Below are 21449 nucleotides of genomic sequence, written 5' to 3' on the forward strand. Positions count from 1 at the left end.
AGTTTTGGATTGTGATGAGACTGTCAGAGGTTTACAAGAATGATTCCAGGAATGAATGGGTTAGCATATGATGAGCGTTTGTCGGCACTGGGCCGGTACTCGCTGGAGTTTAGAAGGTTGAGGGGGGACCTCATTGAAACTTTACAGAATAGTGAAAGGCTTGGGTAGAGTGGATGTGGAGAGGATGTTTCCACTGGTGAGAGAGTCTAGGACCAGAGGTCACAGCCTCAGAATTAAAGGGCGCTCTTTTAGAAAGGAGGTGAGGAGGAACTTCTTTAGTCAGAGGGTGGTGAATCTGTGGGATTCATTGCCACAGACGACTGTGGAGGCCAAAGTCAGTGGATATTTCTAAGGCAGAGATAGACAAATTCTTAATTTGAACGGGTGTCAAGGGTTATGGGGAGAAGGCAGGAAAATGGGATTAGGAGGCAGAGATCAGCCATGATTGAATGGCGGAGTAGACTCGATGGGCCGAATGGCCTAATTCTACTCTTATAAGTTGTAATGAACAGTTAGAGTCATATATTAAATGGTGATTCATCTGATTTACTGACATAGTTGGGGGAAGTGCTGGTTTTGTACGAACATCCTTCATTCTCCTGTTGTTTCCACTGTTCTCCCCAAGTTGCTGACTGAAGCTTGGTGGTCATCAGGTGCCAAGTCCCACTAGTGCGGCACGGTGGCGCAGCGGTAGAGTTGCTGCCTCACAGCGCCAGAGACCCGGGTTCAATCCCGGCCACGGGTGCTGTCTGTACGGAGTTTGCACGTTCTCCCCGTGACCCGCGTGGGTTTTCTCCAGGTGCTCCGGTTTCCTCCCACACTCCAAAGACGTGCAGGTTTGTAGGTTAATTGGCTTCGGTAAAAGTGCAAATTGTCCCTAGTGTGTAGGATAGTGCTCGTTGGTCAGGGCAGACTCGAAGGGCCGAAGTGTCTGTTTCCATTCTGTATCTCAAGTCAAGTACTATGTCTTTAGAACATGGCAGCAGAGTACAGCCAGAGACTGTGGAACCTACAGTCATTTCCGGAGATGAGAGGAGTGTGTGGCTCTACATAGTAAGTTCAAGGACAAACCTGTTGATATCTTAAATTTAAAAAGCATGCTCAGGCGATAGTAGAATGCAGTATTGTGATGTTTCCTTCAGACCAAATCATTCCATCAGGAAGACTATCATTGTTCCCGATGTTGGGGAAGATCCAGGACAAGGGGTCACAGCTTAAGGATAAGGGGGAAATCCTTAAAACCCGAGATGAGAAGAACTTTTTTCACACAGAGAGTGGTGAATCTCTGGAACTCTCTGCCACAGAGGGTAGTTGAGGCCAGTCCATTGGCTATATTTAAGAGGGAGTTAGATGTGGCCCTTGTGGCTAAGGGGATCAGGGGGTATGGAGAGAAGGCAGGTACGGGATACTGAGTTGGATGATCAGCCATGATCATATTGAATGGCGAATGGTGCAGGCTCGAAGGGCCGAATGGCCTCTACTCCTGCACCTATTTTCTATGTTTCTATGTTTCTATGTTGGGAAGGACAAAGGTGACTGTGATTTGCTGACTGCAGTTTCTAATCCCAGTTACAGTCCGGACATGAAGGTGGCGAGGTTTGTGAAGGATGCCAGTGTGGGCATGCAGCTAGCTGGAGGCAACGATGTTGGAATATTTGTGTCTCGGGTCCTCGATGACAGCCCCGCTGCCCGGCAGGGAATCCAGAAAGGAGATCAGATCTTAAAGGTGAGAGAACGTGAAGTTCCCGATTATTACTTGACGTTAGCGATACAGCATGGAAACAGGCCCTTCGGCCCACCGAGTCCATGCCGGCCAGCGATCCCCGTACACTAACATTACCCTACACACACCAGGGACCATTCACAATTTTAACAGAAGCCAATTAACCTACAAAACTGCTTGTCTTTGGAGTGTGGGCGGAAACCGGAGCACCTGGAGAAAACCCACGTGGCCACAGGGAGAACGTCCAAACTCCGTACAGACATAGAAACATAGAAACAATAGGTGCAGGAGTAGAGGCCATTCGGCCCTTCACCGCCATTCAATCTGATCATGGCTGATCATCCAACTCAGTATCCCGTACCTGCCTTCTCTCCATACCCCCTGATCCCTTTAGCACGAGGGCAACTTCTAACTCCCTCTTAAATAGAGCCAATGAACTGGCCTCAACTACCTTCTGTGGCAGAGAGTTCCACAGATTCACCACTCTCTGTGTGAAAAATGGTTTTCTCATCTCGGTCCTAAAGGATTTCCCCCTTATCCTTAAACTGTGACCCCTTGTCCTGGACTTCCCCAACATCGGGAACAGCACCCATAGTCGGGATTGAACCTGGGTCTCGCAGATACAGTACAATGTAGAGCAGTAGTGTACTGTGGCAGTGTGCAGTCACCAGATTTGGTGCCGTTTTCAAGTCCCAGTGCAGGGATCTTGACCCGACCTTTGACGAGGTCCCTGGTGATTAATACACCCCCCCCCTTGACCATGATGGCAAAGATGATGACTAGCGTTTTGACCAAACCACTCACCGGTTTATTCTTTTTGCCCGAGCAGGTGAACGACGTCAGTTTCCAAAACCTCACGCGTGAAGAGGCGGTGTTGTTCATGCTGGACATCCCTAAAGGACAGCAGGTGGACATCAGAGCTCAGCGGAAGGAGGACAGTGAGTCAAAGTCATGCCTTCTACATGTGTTATAGAAACTTACAAAATTCTTAAGGGGTTGGACCGGCTAGATGCAGGAAGATTGTTCCCGATGTTGGGGAAGTCCAGGACAAGGGGTCACAGCTTAAGGATAAGGGGGAAATCCTTTAAAACTGAGATGAGAAGAACTTTTTTCACACAGAGAGTGGTGAATCCCTGGAACTCTCTGCCACAGAAGGTAGTCGAGGCCAGTTCATTGGCTATATTTAAGAGGGAGTTAGATGTGGCCCTTGTGGCTAAGGGGATCAGGGGGTATGGAGAGAAGGCAGGTACGGGATACTGAGTTGGATGATCAGGCATGATCATATTGAATGGCGGTGCAGGCTCGAAGGGCCGAATGGCCTACTCCTGCACTTAATTTCTATGTTTCTATGTTTCTATGTTAGAGTAACTAGTTGTCCTGCCCAGCCACAGGGCTGACCCTTGCGGGCATGTCTGCCATTGCCAGCCTCAAACTGTCCCTCTCTCTGGAATCCAGCCCAAGCCACGAGACTCAGACTCAGGCGACCATGTTAGCAGCAAGGGCTCAATACCAGTTCTGTTTAGTTTATTGTCACGTGTACCGAGGTACAGTGACAATAACCTTTGCTTTGTGTGTTAATCATTGAAGCGTGAGGTTTAGATGGGATCAATGGAAGGGAGGTTGGTTTGTGCTGGTCTGGGCTACGTCCACAACTCTCTTGCAGCCTCGGATGGAGCTGGGAGAGGCTGCATTGTCACGGCTGTTAAACACCAGGAACTGGATGCTATCTTCAATGCTTTTAACATTCTGAAGTATAAAATAAATGCTTAATAAAAACAGGGTTGGTATATCCTTTTTTGCGGAGTTTTGTGTTACAATAGAGCGATTGATTTTTCCTTTCTTCTTTTTTTTCTTTTCTTTCTAGGGTCTTATTTCTTTTCTTTACTTCCTTCTCTAATTCCTTCCCTAAGAGGTTCTCTTCTCCCAACACTTTCCTGCACCTTCACGATTCTTGCTTACTTTCCTTGCTTCTTTTATTTCTATCTTTTTTAAAGCTCAAAAATTGAAGTGGTACAACATAATGTAATAAGATATATGCGATGTATTAATGTAATTTACTGTGCTGCTAATAAAAATAAAATAAAAAAAAACATTCTGAAGTAGCATGGGAGCAACAAATATGGGTTCCGTTCCGAGAACTCAATTCATATTTCTTCTTTTAATGTCAACAATCTATAAAACTTGAATTAAATGTAAGTTATAAGACAATAGGTGCAGAAGTAGAGGCCATTCGGCCCTTTGAGCCAGCACCGCCATTCAATGTGATCATGGCTGATCATCCACCATCAGTGCCCCGTTCCTGCCTTCTCCCCATATCCCCTGACTCCACTATCTTTAAGAGCCCTATCTAGCTCTCTCTTGAAAGTATCCAGAGAACCTGCCTCCACCGCCCTCTGAGGGAGAGAATTCCACAGACTCACCACTCTCTGTGTGAAAAAGTGTTTCCTCGTCTCCGTTCTAAATGGCTTACTCTTATTCTTAAACTGTGGCCCCTGGTTCTGGACTCTGCCCACTTTGATTCGCCAGTATATTTTGTATAAACACAGACTGACGGCGAGGGCCTTTTTCTTTCAGTTTATAAGAAGATGATCAACTCCAACGTTGGCGATTCCTTCTACATACGGACCCACTTTGACTACGACATGGACGGGTCCCAGGACCTGAGCTTCAGGAGAGGCGACGTGTTCCGGGTCATCGATACCATGTACAAAGGGAAGCTGGGAGCATGGTACGCCATGCGGATCGGAGGGGACTTCCGGGAGCAGGAGAGAGGCAGCATCCCCAGCAAGAACAGGTCTGTACCACACCTGCAACTCCCTACAAACTCCAGCCTTAACCATGTGCTCTAATCAGCTTTCATCTCTCTGTGGCTCCAACCAATAGTTTTAGAATTATTGTTGGCAAATTATTTATTTGATTTTATTTTAGAAACAAGGAACTGCAGATCATAAGGTCATAAGTGATAGGAGCAGAATTAGGCCATTCGGCCCATCAAGTCTACTCCGCCATTCAATCATGGCTGATCTATCTCTCTCTCCTAACCCCATTCTCCTGCCTTCTCCCCATAACCCCAGACACCCGCACTAATCAACAATCCATCTACCTCTGCCTTAAAAATATCCATTGACTTGGCCTCCACAGCCGTCTGTGGCCAGATGCTTGTTTATACCAAAGATAAACACAAACTCAGCAGGTCAGGCAGCATCTCTGGAGAAAAATAATGGGTGATACATAGATACATAGACAATAGGTGCAGGAGTAGGCCATTCGGGCCTTCGAGCCAGTACCGCCATTCAATGTGATCATGGCTGATCATACCCAATCAGTACCCCGTTCCTGCCTTCTCCCCATATCCCCTAGATTCTGCTAGCTTGAAGAGCAACATATCTTTTGAATGCATCCAGTGATTTGGCCTCCACTGACTTCTGAGGCAGAGAATTCCACAAATTCACAACTCTCTGGGTGAAAACGTTTTTCCTCATCTCAATTCTAATTGGCCTACCCATTATTCTTAAACTGGCCCCCAACGTCGGGAACATGTTTCCTGCATCTACAGTAGCGTGTCCAATCCCTTAATAATCTTATATGTTTCAATAGGATATCCTCTCATCCTTCTAAATTCCAGTGAATACAACCCCAGTCGCTCCATTCTTTCATCATATGACAGTCCCGCCGTCCTGGGAATGAACCTGGTGAACCTACGCTGCACTCCCTCAATAGCAAGAATGTCCTTTCTCAAATTAGGAATTAGGTTGAGACCCTTCTTCAGTCTGAAAGTTGGGGGTAGCCTCAACTCCCTCCTCTGGCAGCTCGTTCCACACACCCACCACCCTCTGTGTAAAAATAGTTGTCCCTCAGGTTCCTATTGAATCTTTCCCTTTTCACCTTAAACCCACGTCCTCCTGTTCTAGATTCTCCTGTACTCTGGGTAAAACACTCTGCGCATGTACTCTATTTATTCCTCTTGAATGATTAATATACCGGGGGGGGTGTGATATGGGTCGAAGGTTGTGAGTAAAGTGGTCTACTCCGGAAAGAACCTATTCCTCGACCTTGGTTCGGCTACGGAGAGACCTGTAGCGTAAGACGGATGGGGAGAAGGTAAACAGTCCATGGTTGGGGTGAGAGCAGTCCTTGGCGGAGAGCGCCCTCCGCAGACAAAACTTTTGAACCTTAAACCCACGACTTCCTGTTCCGGATTGGCCTAACTCTGGGTAAATCACTCTTATGTACTCTATTTTTTTTTTTGATTATACCCCTCTGTATATAAGGGTCGAATTTCAAATGGTCTCAACTCGAGACAATGACAATAAATTGTCTTGTCTATTGTCTACTGTAAGACAATAGACAACAGGTGCAGGGAGTAGGCCATTCGGCCCTTCGAGCCAGCACCGCCAGATGGCCACTCATCCTCCTGTGCTCCAAGGAATACAGTCCAAGCCTGCTCAACCTCTCCCTGCAGCTCAGACCCTCGAGTTCTGACACCACCTTCGTAAATATTTGTTGCAATTGTTGCATCACGAGGTATCAAGTTCCTCAGCTCCAATGACGAGTAGAATATTAGAGGCAAGTATACAGTTAAGGCAGTCAAACTCAGGAGTCGTGAATGTGCAATGACTGTAATTATGTTTTATTTGTGGAGGTTTTATTTCTGTGTATTATGTAAATATATCATGTGGTCAGAGGAAGTGGTCATACGTCATCGCTGTAACACGATCACCACGCACAGTTTAAATAAACACAGACATCCTGCAGTCTGTAACCGTTTCAGTAATATATACCGACCCCTGACTGCATATCCGGTATGTTTAAGAAGGAACTGCAGATGCTGGAAAAATCGACTTTGACATCGGGAGGAGAATGGGGAGAGCAGGGGAGAGATAAGACTTTGCCTTCCATCACAGTGAGGAGGAGATTCGCTGTGATGGATGTTTGTGCAAATTGTGTTGTGTCTTGGTCCTTCTACATATTTGTCTGAATGCAGAAACCAAATTTTGTTTCAACCTCACTGAGGTTCAAATGACAACAAATAAATTGTAATGTAGATAAAAATGCTGGAGAAACTCAGCGGGTGAGGCAGCATCTATGGAGCGAAGGAATAGGCGACGTTTCGGGTCGAGACCCGGAAGGGTCGAGACCCGGAAGGGTCTCTTGACCCGAAACGTCACCTATTCCTTCACTCCATAGATGGTGCCTCACCCTTAAGGGTTTCGACCCGAAACGTCACCTATTCCTTCCCTCCATAGATGCTGCCTCACCCGCTGAGTTTCTCCAGCATTTTTATCTACATATCCAATATTACTTTATTTAAAGTCCATTAATTTGAGATATCAGCATCTCACTGGGAATCAGAACAGATTCAAGCAACTGAACCTTCCTGCTACTAACCAGAGAGTGGTCCTGACCTCCCATCTACCTCGTTGGAGACCCTCGGACTATCTTTAATCGGACTCTAGGTAGAGCACTAAATGTTATTCCCTTTACCCTGTATCTGTACACTGTGGACAACTCGATTGTAACCAATGTGCAGTCTTTCCGCTGACTGGATGGCACGCAACGAAAAAGCTTTCAATAGACAATAGGTGCAGGAGTAGGCCATTCGGCCCTTCGAGCCAGCACCACTGTAGATAGGCACAAAATGCTGGAGTAACTCAGCAGGACAGGCAGTATCTCTGGATCGAAGGGATGTGACGATTCGGTTCAAGACCCTTCTTGTCCGATGAAGGGTCTTGACCTGAAACATTACCCATTCCTTGTCTCCAGAGATGCTGCCTGTCCCACTAAAGTTACTCCAGCATTTTGTATCTATCTTCGGTGTAAACCTGCATCTGCAGTTCACTTCCTACACAAGCTTTTCACTGTACCTTGGTACACTTGACATAGAAACATAGACATAGAAAATAGGTGCAGGAGTAGAGGCCATTTGGCCCTTCGAGCCTGCACCACCATTCAATATGATCATGGCTGATCATCCAACTCAGTATCCTGCACCTGCCTTCTCTCCATACCCCCTGATCCCTTTAGCCACAAGGGCCACATCCAACTCCCTCTTAAATATAGCCAATGAACTAAACTAAACGAAAGATCGCATGGACTCCAGGGAGAGCTAATTGATTAGATGCACAATCGGCTCGATGGTAGGAAGCAGAGGGTGGAAGGTGGAAGGGTCGTGTTGTGACTGGAGGCCTGTGGCGTGCGGTGTGCCGCAAGGTTCAGTGCCGTAGTGGGACGATAATCTACCGTGATGTTTGTTCTTGATCCGTTCCCGACAGAGCTGAGCAGATCGCCAAGGTTGAAATGCAGAAAGTTACCAGTGGCTCATCGGCCGGGCCACGGGCAGAGTTCTGGAAGATGCGGGGACTGAGGGGGGCCAAGAGGAACATCCGGAAAAGCAGAGACGACCTGTCAGCCTTGACCATCCAGGGCAATTTCCCGCCCTACGAACGAGTCGTGCTGAGAGAAGGTACGGAAATGAATGGCCTACTCCTGCACCTATTGTCTATGTATCTATTTTCACACTCTACACTTCCTTCTCTATGTATCTCCCTATCCCCTGACATCAGTCTGAAGAAGCATTTTGTGTCTATCCCTGGTACCTTCTCCCAACTAACAAAGATCTATTCTACACGTTCCCTGATCTCCATTCTCTTTGTTCCCCATACAAAATTCTTAAGGGGTTGGACAGGCTAGATGCAGGAAGATTGTTCCCGATGTTGGGGAAGTCCAGGACAGGGGGTCACAGCTTAAGGATAAGGGGAAATCCTTTAAGACCGAGATGAGAAGAACTTTTTTCACACAGAGAGTGGTGAATCTCTGGAACTCTCTGCCACAGAAGGTAGTTGAGGCCACACAGTTCATTGGCTATATTTAAGAGGGAGTTAGATGTGGCCCTTGTGGCTAAAGGGATCAGAGGGTATGGAGAGAAGGCAGGTATGGGATACTGAGTTGGATGATCAGCCATGATCATATTGAATGGCGGTGCAGGCTCAAAGGGCCGAATGGCCTACCCCTGCACCTATTGTCTATGTTTCTATGTATCTATGTTCTGTTTTCACACCCTACACTTCCTTGTCTATGTATCTCCCTATCCCCTGACATCAGTCTGAAGAAGCATTTTGTGTCTATCCCTGGAGATAGCCAATGACTAGGGTGTGGTGCAACAACATGTTCGGTGACCTCAGTACGCACCTTGATCCAAAAATCCAATCATTCAACCCTCATGTTTGAGGCAAGAACCAGTGGATACTGCTGTATGTAGGAGGGAACTGCAGATGCTGGTTTAAACCGAAGATAGACACAAAATGCTGGAGTAACTCAACGGGACAGGCAGCATCTCTGGAGAGAAGGAGTGGGATTTGTTTCAGGTCGAGACCCTTCATTCGGACTTTGTTGTGTTTCGGACAATTTTAGTCAGCACGCCTTCAGTTTGACTTTTACAGGTGCTTTGTAGAAACAGGCCCTTCGGCCCAACGAGTCTGTGCCGACCAGCGATCACCCATATACTAGTTCCACCCTACACACTAGGGACATTTTACAGAAGCCAATGAACGTACAAACCTGCATGTCTTTGAACACTGCTTCGTGCTACTGAATGGGGTGATTGCTGGTCAGTGTGTGGACTTTACGGGCGGAAAGGGCCGTAAAGTCCACACTGTATCTCTTAAGTCTAAAGTAAAGTCTGAAACCCCTGAAACACGAGGCCAATAATTCCTGTCTTGTGATAAGCCATAGGAGCAGAATTAGGCCATTCGGCCCATCAAGTCCATACTCTGCCATTCAATCACGGCTGATCTATCTCTCCCTCCTAACCCCATTCTCCTGACTTCTCCCCATAACTGCTGACACCCGCGCTAATCGAGAATCTATCTGTGTTCAAGAAGGAACTGCAGATGCTGGAAAATCGAAGGGTCAGAAAAATGCTGGAGAAACTCAGCGGGTGCAGCAGCATCTATGGAGCGAAGGAAATAGGCAACGTTTCGGGACTCAATGGGTCTATATCCATTGAGTGATACATTGGTTAATATCCATTGAGTGTGGAAACAGGTCCTTCATTCCAACCAAGGTAGACAAAAATGCTGGAGAAACTCAGCGGGTGCAGCAGCATCTATGGAGCGAAGGAAATAGGCAACGTTTCGGGCCAAAACCCTTCCGGGTATCGACCCGAAACTTTGCCTATTTCCTTCAAGGGTTTCGGCCCAAACCGTTGCCCATTTCCTTCACTCCATAGATGCTGCTGCACCCGCTGAGTTTCTCCAGCATTTTTGTCTACCTAAGAATCTATCTGTCTCTGCCTTAGAAATATCCACTGATTTGACCTCCTCAGCCTTCTAATAATAATAATAATAACGCATTTTATTTGTGGGCACCTTTCAAAAGTCTCAAGGACACCTTACAGAAATTAACACAAGAGTAAAAAAACTGTATAATCGGAGTAAAATAAATAATAAGGACATTGCCAATACACAAATTAAAGACAGAATTCGATCCAAAGACAAAAAAAAATCAAAAACACAATGTGAAGAGAGAGCAGCGGCAGCTAAACCGCGCCAGCGTCCACTCTCCCTTCCGACAGGCAAAGAATTCCACAGATTCACCACCCTCTGACTAAAGAAATTCATCCTCACCTCCTTCCTAAAGGAACGTCCTTTAATCCTGAGGCTGTGCCCTCTATGTTGAACAACATGCTGGGAATTTTCGGCCAGCTGCTGCGACTGTGATGGTTGGCGGCAAGTCGCCGAAAAAATCACCTAAGTGGGACAGGCCGTTAATATTCACCCCTGGATATTTACTTTGCATTCAATGTTTTTTTTTTTGTGTGTGTGTTACAGCCACTTATAAAAGGCCGGTGGTGATCCTTGGACCGATTTCAGACATCGCTACTGAGAGGCTAGCCAGGGAGATGGCCGGCCAGTTCGAGCTTGCCCGTGAGTTCTCATTGACCACGCAGGAAGGAACCGCAGATGCTGGTTGAAATTGAAAATTGACACCCAAAATGCTGGAGTAACTCAGCGGGACCGGCAGCGTATCTGGAGAGAAGGAATGGGCGACATTTCGGGTCGAGACCCATCTTCAGGAACAGTCTGATGAAGGGTCTTGACCCAAAACGTTAATCATTCCTTCTCTCCAGTGCCCTGTTCCTGCCTTCTCCACACATCCCGTGACTCCATTATCTTTAAGAGCCCTATCTAGCTCTCTCTTGAAAGGATCCAGAGAACCGGCCTCCACCGCCCTCTGAGACAGAGAATTCCACCTCCCTTCACTTGTCTCTCTGCACCCTATCTGGTGGGCACACTGTTGATGGTGGCACTTGGTCCTACTGTGATCAATGGGGATGGGGAGATGTGATTAGTGGTGACGTCATGTTGGGTGGTGATTGGAATTGGACTAGAGGCTAACGGAATCAAGGGATGTGGGGAGAAGGCAGTAACGGGGCACTGATTGTGGATGATCAGCCATGATCACATTGAGTGGCGGCGCTGGCTCGAAGGGCCGAACGGCCTCTACTCCTGCACCTGTTGTCTATGTTTCTATTACTGGTGTACTGGACTCTCACTGATCCTGCTCCATGTCCGTTTTAGAAACGGTGCCAAGGAATTCGGAGGAAGGAGCATCATCCATCATCAGACTTGAAACTGTACGCCTCATCTCCCAGAAGGTACGTTGACCGAGCCTTTACTGCACAGCTCATCACAGGTTCATCCCTCCCCTCCCCTCCCCTCACCTCACGCTGCCTCGGCAAGGCCAAACCTAGCTTCATCCACAGAGACCCGGGTTTGATCCTGGCTATGGGCGCTGTCTGTACGGAGTTTGTACGTTCTCCCCGTGACCTGCGTGGGTTTTCTCCACTTCCCTCCCACATTCCACAGACGCGTGGACATAACCCGGACACACGTTAAAGGTGGTAAACACAAAGCTTATGCTACTAAATGATTTAGACAATAGACTATAGGTGCAGGAGTAGGCCATTCGGCCCTTCGAGCCAGCACCGCCATTCAATGTGATCATGCCTGATCATCCCCAATCAGTACCCCGTTCCTGCCTTCTCCCCATATCCCCTGACTCCGCTATTTTTAAGAGCCCTATCCAGCTCTCTTTTGAAAGTATCCCGAGAACCTGCCTCCACCGCCCTCTGAGACAGAGAATTCCACAGACTCACCACTCTCTGCGAGAAAAAGTGTTTCCTCGTCTTCTAAATGGCCGACCCCTTATTCTTAAACTGTGGCCCCTGGTTCTGGACTCCCCCAACATCGGGAACATGTTTCCTGCCTCTAGCGTGTCCAAACCCTTAACAATCTTATATGTTTCAATAAGAAACCCTCTCATCCTTCTAAACTCCAGAGTGTACAAGCCCACAGCCGCTCCATTCTCTCAGCATATGACAGTCCCGCCATCCCGGGAATTAACCTGGTGAACCTACGCTGGGCTCCCTCGATATGATTCAATATGATCCCCATGATTCCAATTCCATTTCCAGAACAAGCACGGTCTACTTGACATCACGCCGTCCGCCATTGAGCGCCTGAACTACGTGAAGTGGTACCCCATCGTGGTTTTCTTCAACCCGGAGAACAAGCAGGAAGTCAAGGCCATGAGGCAGCACCTCCTCCCTCAGTCACGGAAGAGCTCCAAGGGCCTGTACACGCAGGCCGTCAAGCTGAGGAAAAACTGGGCACACCTCTTCACAGGTAGCCTCACGTACAGGCCGTACATACTGCCATGCAATCCATCTCCAGAACATCCTGATCATGGGTCGTCTTAACATAGAAACATAGAAAATAGGTGCAGGAGTAGAGGCCATTCGGCCCTTCGAGCCTGCACCACCATTCAATATGATCATGGCTGATCATCCAACTCAGTATCCCGTACCTGCCTTCTCTCCATACCCTCTGATCCCTTTAGCCACAAGGGCCACATCTAACTCCCTCTTAAATATAGCCAATGAACTGTGTGGCCTCAACTACCCTCTGTGGCAGAGAGTTCCAGAGATTCACCACTCTCTGTGTGAAAAAAGTTCTACTCATCTCGGTTTTAAAGGATTTCCCCCTTATCCTTAAGCTGTGACCCCTTGTCCTGTGACCCCTTGTCTTAAGATTGCATCTTGTCAGAAACAAGGAACTGCAGATGCTGGCTGACACAAAAGGACCCAATGTGCTGGAGTAACTCAGCGGGTCAGGCAGCATGTCCGAAGAACATGGATTGGTGACGTTTCGGGTCAGAACCCTTTAAGTCTGAAGAAGGGTCTTCGTCTGAATCTGAAGAAGAGTCCCAACCCAGAACGTCACCTATCCATGTTCTCCAGAGATGCTGCCTGACCCGCTGAGTTACTCCAGCACTCTGTGAAACGTCACCTATCCATGTTCTCCACAGATGCTGCCTGACCGGCTGAGTTATGGTGCAGCAGCATCTATGGAGCGAAGGAAATAGGCAACGTTTCAGGCCGAAATCCTTCTGGAAATAGGCAACGTTTCGGGCCGAAACCCTTCCGGGTTTCAGCCCGAAACGTTGCCTATTTCCTTAGCTCCATAGAAGCTGCCTGACCCGCTGAGTTACTCCAGCACTGTGTGAAACGTCACCTATCCATGTTCGAGCCAGCACCGCCATTCAATGTGATCATGGCTGATCATCTCCAATCCATACCCCGTTCCTGCCTTCTCCCCATATCCCCTGACTCTGCTATCTTTAAGAACCCTATCCATCTCTCTCTCTCTCGAGAAAGCATCCAGAGAACCGGCCTCCACCGCCCTCTGAGGCAGAGAAATCCACATACTCACAACACTCTGTGAGAAAAAGTGTTTCCTCGTCTCCGTTCTAAATGGCTTACCCCTTATTCTTAACCTGTGGCCCCTGGTTCTGGACTCCCCCAGCATCGGGAACATGTTTCCTGCCTCCAGCGTGTCCAAATCCTTAACAATCTTATATGTTTTAATAAGATCCCCTCTCTTCCTTCTAAACCATATAACCATATAACAATTACAGCACGGAAACAGGCCATCTCGGCCCTACAAGTCCGTGCCGAACAAATTTTTATTTCCCCTTATTCCCATCTGCCTGCACTCATACCATAACCCTCCATTCCCTTCTCATCCATATGCCTATCCAATTTATTTTTAAAATTATACCAATGAACCTGCCTCCACCACTTCCACTGGAAGCTCATTCCACACCGCTACCACTCTCTGAGTAAAGAAGTTCCCCCTCATATTACCCCTAAACTTCTGTCCCTTAATTCTGAAGTCATGTCCTCTTGTTTGAACTTCCCTATTCTCAAAGGGAAAAAAGCTTGTCCACATCAACTCTGTCTATCCCTCTCATCATTTTAAAGACCTCTATCAAGGGAAAACCCCAGAGTGTACAAGCCCAGCCGCTCCATTCTCTCAGCATATGACAGTCCCGCCATCCCAGGAATTAACCTTGTAAACCTACGCTGCACTCCCTCAATAGCAAGAATGTCCTTCAATTAGGGGACCAAAACTGCACACAATACCCCAGGTGTGGTCTCGTTGTAATGTTATGCTTTTTCCCCCCAGGTACAATAAACTTGAATTCTGGTTCAAGTGCATGGTACGAAACATTGAAAGCAATAATCAAAGAGCAGCAGACACAGCCAGTGTGGTTTCCTGAAGAGAAGGTACTTGGTTTTGTAACTGATTTTGTCTCAAGATTATAATTTGAATGAATAAGTTTATTGGCCAAGTGTTCACATACAAGGAATTTGCCTTGGTGCTCCGCCCGCAAGTGACAACATGACACACAGTGATAGTTAGGAATGACACATAAAACATTAATCATTAATAATAAAACATTATCGGTTAAACATGTGGATGAAATAACATACCAGAGCACAAGGAGGCTACAGATGTTTGGTTATTGAGTAGAGCTACTGCTCATGGAAAAAAAGTTGTTTTTATGTCTGGCTGTGGCAGCTTTGACAGTCCGGAGTTGCCTTCCAGAGGGAAGTGATTCAAAGAGTTTGTGGCCAGGGTGAGAGGGGTCAGAGATGATCTTACCCACTCGTTTCCTGGCCCTTGCAGTGTACAGTTCATCAATGGGGGGGGAAGGTTGCAGCCAATAACCTTCTCTGCTGATTGGACGATTCGCTGCATCTCCTGCCTTCTCCCCATAGCCCCCGACACACGTACTAATCAAGAATCTAACTCTGCCGTAACAAAATATCCATGGATTCACCGTTTGTATTTCAGAGTGAAGAGGCTGGCACTGAAGACATGGAGCTGCTGAACCGATCCAACAGCATGAGCATGGACTACCTGAGCTGCGACGAGAGCAGGGTGAACAGCGATTACGAGGACACAGATGGAGAAGGCGGCGCTCACACCGACAATGAAATGGACGATGGGCTGGACAGGCCAGCCATCACACGCAGCTCTGAACCCAGCAGGACCCAAGTGTCGGAGATGTCCACCACAGACGTGTACGCTTCACCGAGGACCCACGCCAACCCACAGGTATGTCAAACCATGGTTGGTTAACCATGGCTCAGCGCCAGAGACCCGGCTTCGATCCTGACTACGGGCGCTGTCTGTACGGAGTTTGCACGTTCTCCCCGTGACCTGCGTGGGTTTTCGCCGAGACCTTCAGCTTCCTCCCACACTCCAAAGACGTGCAGGTTTCTACAGGCGTCTTGGTATAAATGTAAATTGTCCCTAGTGTGTGTAGGATAGTGTTAGTGTGCGGGGATCGCTGGCCGGCACGGACTCGATGGGCCAAAGGGCCTGTTTCCACGCTGTATCACTAAACTAGACTAAATCATTATCAAATACTTATATCCCTCATAATAAGTGCAAAACACAGAATATCACAGCTTTACATTCCATCAATGTTTTGACCATGTGTGGGTTTGAACTCACAGTGGATGAGATTGCTCTAGACCAAGTATTGTATTGTATTCAAATTGTATTCAAATTTATTGTCATTGTCTCAATTTGAGACAACGAAATGAATTTCCCTTACAGGCAGTATCATAAAAAAAAAATAATCGCAAAATCAATAAATAAATAATAAATAAATAATAAAACATATTAAAAATAAAATTGAAATTGAATTTAAAAAAAGCACAAACACAGAAAGTCCACGAGACAACATAACATAAATGGCACCAAGGTGAGGATGGCACCATAGTCCAGCCAGCCTCCCCTCCGTGTTCATCCGTGGTCGGGGTCAAGGGTTTCCAACCTGGGGTAAATTTATCACCAGGGGTCAACTTTCGCCTAGACCAGGGGGTAAATTTGTAGATTGTGGATTTGTACATATTTGCTCTCGTTGACTGAGTGTGTTTGGTTCTGGTAGACACCGGTATCTGTTCATCATTAGTTGTCCATAAATAAGTGGAATAACATTGTTGCGTGCTATTAAAGTTGCCGGGGGGTAAACAGGTTGGGAACCTCCTGCTTTAGAACTTGGGTTAACAACAAATACAAGGATTTGGCACAGGGATTTCCGCAGTAATTAAATGTGAATCCTTCTAATGCCATTCTGTTTAAGAAGGAACTGCAGATGCTGGAAAAATCGAAGGCAGACAAAAATGCTGGAGAAACTCAGCGGGTGCGGCAGCATCTATGGAGCGAAGGAATAGGTGACATAGAAACATAGAAATTAAGTGCAGGAGTAGAGGCCATTCGGCTCTTCGAGCCTGCACCGCCATTCAATATGATCATGGCTGATCATCCAACTCAGTATCCCGTACCTGCCTTCTCTACATACCCCCTGATCCCCTTGGCCACAAGGGCCACATCTAACTCCCTCTTAAATATAGCCAATGAACTGGCCTCAACTACCCTCTGTGGCAGAGAGTTCCAGAGATTCACCACTCTCTGCGTGAAAAAAGTTCTCTTCATCTCGGTTTTAAAGGATTTCCCCCTTATCCTTAAGCTGTGACCCCTTGTCCTGGACTTCCCTAACATCGGGAACAATCTTCCTGCATCTAGCCTGTCCAACCCCTTAAGAATTTTGTAAGTTTCTATAAGATCCCCTCTCAATCTTCTAAATTCTAGAGAGTATAAACCAAGTCTATCCAGTCTTTCCTCATAAGACAGTCCTGACATCCCAGGAATCAGTCTGGTGAACCATCTCTGCACTCCCTCTATGGCAATAATGTCCTTCCTCAGATTTGGAGACCAAAACTGTACGCAATACTCCAGGTGTGGTCTCACCAAGACCCTGTACAACTGCAGTAGAACCTCCCTGCTCCTATACTCAAATCCTTTTGCAATGCAATGCAATGACGTTTCGGGTCGAGACCCTTAAGGGTGAGGCAGCATCTATGGAGCGAAGGAATAGGCGACGTTTTGGGTCGAGACCCTTCCGGGTCTCGACCCGAAACGTCACCTATTCCTTCGCTCCATAGATGCTGCCTCACCCACTGAGTTTCTCCAGCATTTTTGTCTACCTTCTAATGCCATTCTGGTTCTTGGAGCAGAATCAGGCCATTCAACGCATCAAGTCTACTCCGCCATTCAATCATGGCTGATCTAGCTCTCCCTCTCAACCCCGATCCCCTCCCTGTCGTAATTGATGCAATGCTCTTGTTCACTCTGTGCGTTTGGTCCAACAGGTGAAACCTCAGGGGCAGTACAGAGATCCTTATTATACCAGGTGAGTCCTTATTACACCAGGTTCTGTGGTTCCGTAAACCCTGCCAAACCAGTATGCGATCAACCTGGTTATTGTTTAAGAAAGAACTGCAGATGCTGGAAAAATCAAAGGTGGACAAAAATGCTGGAGGAACTCAGTGTCTGAAGAAGGGTCTCGACCCGAAAAACGTCGCCCATTCCTGCTCTCCACAGATGCTGCCTCGTCCGCTGAGTTACTCCAGCATTTTTGTCTACCTTTGATTACTGGGATCAGTGCCTGATGTTTGGCAAGCATCCAATGGGCCAAAGGGACTGTCCCCTGCTCTTTAATTCTGACTCTGCGTGGCGGCTTGCTGACCCCAAACTAATGCACATTTATCAATAAGTTCCAGGGGGAGAATGAGGCCGTTCAACCCATCAAGTCTCCCCTGTCATTCATTCATTTAATTGTGGCTGATCCATCTTCCCCACTCAACCCCAATCTCCTGCCCCTTACAACAAATGATCTTTTTCTGCCGGATTTTACAAAGTAATATCGTGCTTCCAAAATATTAAATTGCTTTTCATTTAGAGATTTTGAAAAGCATTGTAAACAATTGGATAGTTCTTTATTTACTCTCTAGAATTTACGGGATTGAGATGTGATCTTATAGGAACTTACAAATCGAAGGGGTAGACAAAAGATGCTGAAGATTGTTCCGCGGGTAAGGGCAGTCCAGGACAAGGGGAGCTTAAGGAAATAGGCAAATCCTTTCGGGCCGAAAGATGAGAAGAACTTTTTTCACGCAGAGAGTGAAATCTCTGGAACTCTCTGCCACAGAGGGTAGTTGAGGCCAGTTCATTGGCCAATTTTAAGAGGGGGTTTAATGGGGCCCTTGTGGCTAAGGGGGTCCGGGGGGATGGGGAGAAGGCCGGTACGGGATACTGAAATGGATGATCAGCCCGGGACATATTTAATGGGGGGGCAGGGCCGAAGGGCCGAATGGCCTACTCCTGTCTACCTATATCATAGAAACTATGTTTCTATCAATTAGGTGCAGGAGGAGAATGAGGCCATTCAACCCATCAAGTCTCCCCTGTCATTCATTCATTCAATTGTGGCTGATCTATCTTCCCCACTCAACCCCAATCTCCTGCCCCTTACAACAAATGATCTTTTTCTGCCGGATTTTACAAAGTAATATCGTGCTTCCAAAATATTAAATTGCTTTTCATTTAGAGATTTTGAAAAGCATTGTGAACAATTGGATAGTTCTTTATTTACCGTATAAACGGGCTGCAAATGTGTTTAAGGAACTGCAGATCGAAGGTAGACAAAAGTGCTGGAGAAATTCAGCGGGTGCAGCAGCATCTATGGAGCGAAGGAAATAGGCAAAGTTTCGGGAACGTTGCCTATTTCCTTCAAGGGTTTCTGCCTGAAACGTTGCCTATTTCCTTTGCTCCATAGATGCTGCTGCACCCGCTGAGTTTCTCCAGCATTTTTGTCTACCTGCAAATGTGACTGTCTAATGTATCATTGCCCTTCGAGCCTGCACCGCCATTCAATATGATCATGGCTGATCATCCAACTCAGTATCCCGTACCTGCCTTCTCTCCAAACCCTCTGATCCCCTTAGCCACAAGGGCCACATCTAAGTCCCTCTAAATCCAGTCAATGAACTTCATAAGACTACCCTCTGTGGCAGAGAGTTCCAGGGATTCACCACTCTCTGTGTGAAAAAAGTTCTTCTCCTCTCGGTTTTAAAGGATTTCCCCCTTATCCTTAAACTGTGACCCCTTGTCCTGGACTTCCCCAACATGGGAGCAATCCTGCATTCAAAAAACACCTCACTGGATGTGAAATGCTTTGGATTATCTTGAGGTCTTATGCCCCTGTCCCACTTAGGAAACCTGAACGGAAACCTCTGGAGAATTTTGCGCCCCACCCAAGGTTTCCATGCGGTTCCTGGAGGTTGCAGGTGGTTGCCGGAGGTTGCAGGTGGTTGCAGGTAGTGGAAGCAGGTGGGGAGACTGACAAAAACCTCCGGGAACCGCACAGAAACCTTGTGTGGGGCACAAAGACCCCAGAGGTTTCCGTTCAGGTTTCCTAAGTGGGACAGGGGGCATTATGCTATTATCCATGCAGATGACTCATTTAGATCAGTGACGATTCTATTTCTTCAATGATGCTTTTATAGACCAAGCGAACGTGATATCAGTGCAAGCAAGTACAGTCGAGAGCCGGTCTACAGCTCTGAAGAAGATGATGAATGGAACGGTCCAGCCACCGAACTGTAGCCCAGGTCCCAGCCAAAGCATAAACAGCCGGCCGACAGAACACGACACAAGTCAAACACTATTGAGCTGCTCATCAACTGTAACGAGATTTGTTTTTAGTTTCTTCATGAATGTCATTTTTTAAATAAATTCAATAATTACCAATATCAGCCTTTACCGCTTTTCTAGTGAAGAGATCACAGCCTGGTGTTTCCTCTGGTGATCTCAGCCCACCACCACTCTGTGATTCCCCCTTCCCTCCAACTCCACGACCATATCCTAAATGCCCCCCCCCCTCAGCCTGGTGTTTGATGGGTTATGGTTTCATTCAGCATGGTTCGATGGTACATACCTGAATGGTTCTGCATTCATTTTTGGACCTGTATGAAGTTTGGTCTATGTTACCTGAGAAATGAATAACATGCGGTTAATTCGATCCATTTTCTACATGAAACGCCCAAAGTGCCATTTCTCTGTACACTGTGGACGGCTCGATTTGATTACTATGTTGTCTTTCCGCTGACTGGTTAGCGTGCATCAAATGCTTTTCACTGCACCTCGGCACACGTGACAATAAACTAAACTCGACTCAAATTAAGCAAGATAGACACTAAATGCTGGAGTAACTCAGCGGGACAGGCAGCATCTCTGGAGAGAAGGAGTGGGCGACATTTCGGGTCGAGACCCTTCTTCAAATTAGGCAATGCACAGTTTCCAATTCTTGGAATGGGGCTTGTTGGGAACTTCCAATGGTTCAATAATCATGCCTACTATATTCTGTTGTGCTGAAACAAAGTAGGAATTTCATTGTCCCATCTGGGACACGTGAATCTTGAATCTTATTATCGCACGTGCAAAGGCACAGGGAAAAGATTTCCTTACATACAGTCCAGTAAAGTACTGCCATATCCAAGCACAATCCCCGATTATCAAAGTGTACAGAAATAGTCCACTGATCCTGCATGCAAGAGGCGCCAGGTTTTGGCCCAATTTGCAAAGTCCCGCACACGTCCAGCTAATTTCCAAATGGCTTCCTTTAATCACACGGGAAAATAGGAAACTCATTAACTGGAGAAATATAATAAACATGTACAATTTAGGCTCGTAGCTGAAGACAACGGCCATCAACAAGGGAAATATATTCAGGAACGGAAGGAAAACAAAGTATTAGATATTATTAACTTTGTGACCTATGAAACCATGACTATTGCGGACACATTCACGGGTCTACGGGGAGGTGGTCAGCTCCCCTGATCTCTGTGTGGTTTTTATTTGAGCTGTTGTTATGAATTATCCTTATTTGCTGCATACGTTACTGCACATTACGAGCAAAATAGACAACTCTTCTTAAAATTTGCAGAAACTCTTCAACAGATATAGAACCTGCTTCGACAAGCTAAGCTTGGCCTGTCTCAATTCCCAGTAGGCTCAGTCCCGTCTCAATCTGAGCGGGGCATGGAGAATGTTGAAAAGCGCATTCACTTCCCTTCTCAGTAACTCCGTCCACAAGAACCAATGTAGTCTAAACCTGAAGCACAGATTTTTCTGTGTATCCATCATCATAGTCCTTTTGATACCTGCTTTAATTTGGGAGCAACAGGCATCATCTCCAAGTATTCCTTTGAGAAGGTTTGTGGTTTTGTTTTTACACAAACCAGTGAGCTTTCTGCGGATCAGACGGACTTGTCTCTGTGAAATAGTTGGTGTTTACAGACCCAGTCTCTTGTCCACATTCCGATTTCCACCCTCAAGGATTGTTAGGAATGGATTAAAGAATTCTATTAATAATTCTGAACGCAGTCCCTGCCTGCTAGTTGGCAGGAAGTCTCCAGCAGTAAACACTGGGCCACCACAATTGGTCCCCATTGTCACAGTGGTTGTAC

General features: G+C 46.8%; 1 protein-coding gene across 2 annotated transcripts in view; it reads left to right on the plus strand.

The window, feature by feature from the left end:
- Positions 1–19731, plus strand: part of LOC129710959 (tight junction protein ZO-3-like) — a 51570-nt gene extending 31839 nt beyond the window's left edge. For both annotated transcript variants that reach the window (XM_055658282.1, XM_055658281.1), the window contains 11 exons: positions 1570–1726; positions 2553–2661; positions 4298–4517; positions 7996–8186; positions 10552–10647; positions 11302–11378; positions 12198–12408; positions 14251–14351; positions 14923–15186; positions 17292–17332; positions 19488–19731. In XM_055658282.1, the coding sequence (XP_055514257.1) occupies positions 1570–1726; positions 2553–2661; positions 4298–4517; positions 7996–8186; positions 10552–10647; positions 11302–11378; positions 12198–12408; positions 14251–14351; positions 14923–15186; positions 17292–17332; positions 19488–19587 (1567 nt within the window). In that variant the 3' untranslated portion in view covers positions 19588–19731. The remainder of the gene's footprint in view (positions 1–1569; positions 1727–2552; positions 2662–4297; positions 4518–7995; positions 8187–10551; positions 10648–11301; positions 11379–12197; positions 12409–14250; positions 14352–14922; positions 15187–17291; positions 17333–19487) is intronic.
- Positions 19732–21449: the final 1718 nt, after the last annotated feature.

This window comes from Leucoraja erinacea, chromosome 29 (genome assembly GCF_028641065.1).
Source record: "Leucoraja erinacea ecotype New England chromosome 29, Leri_hhj_1, whole genome shotgun sequence".
NCBI lineage: Eukaryota > Metazoa > Chordata > Chondrichthyes > Rajiformes > Rajidae > Leucoraja > Leucoraja erinaceus.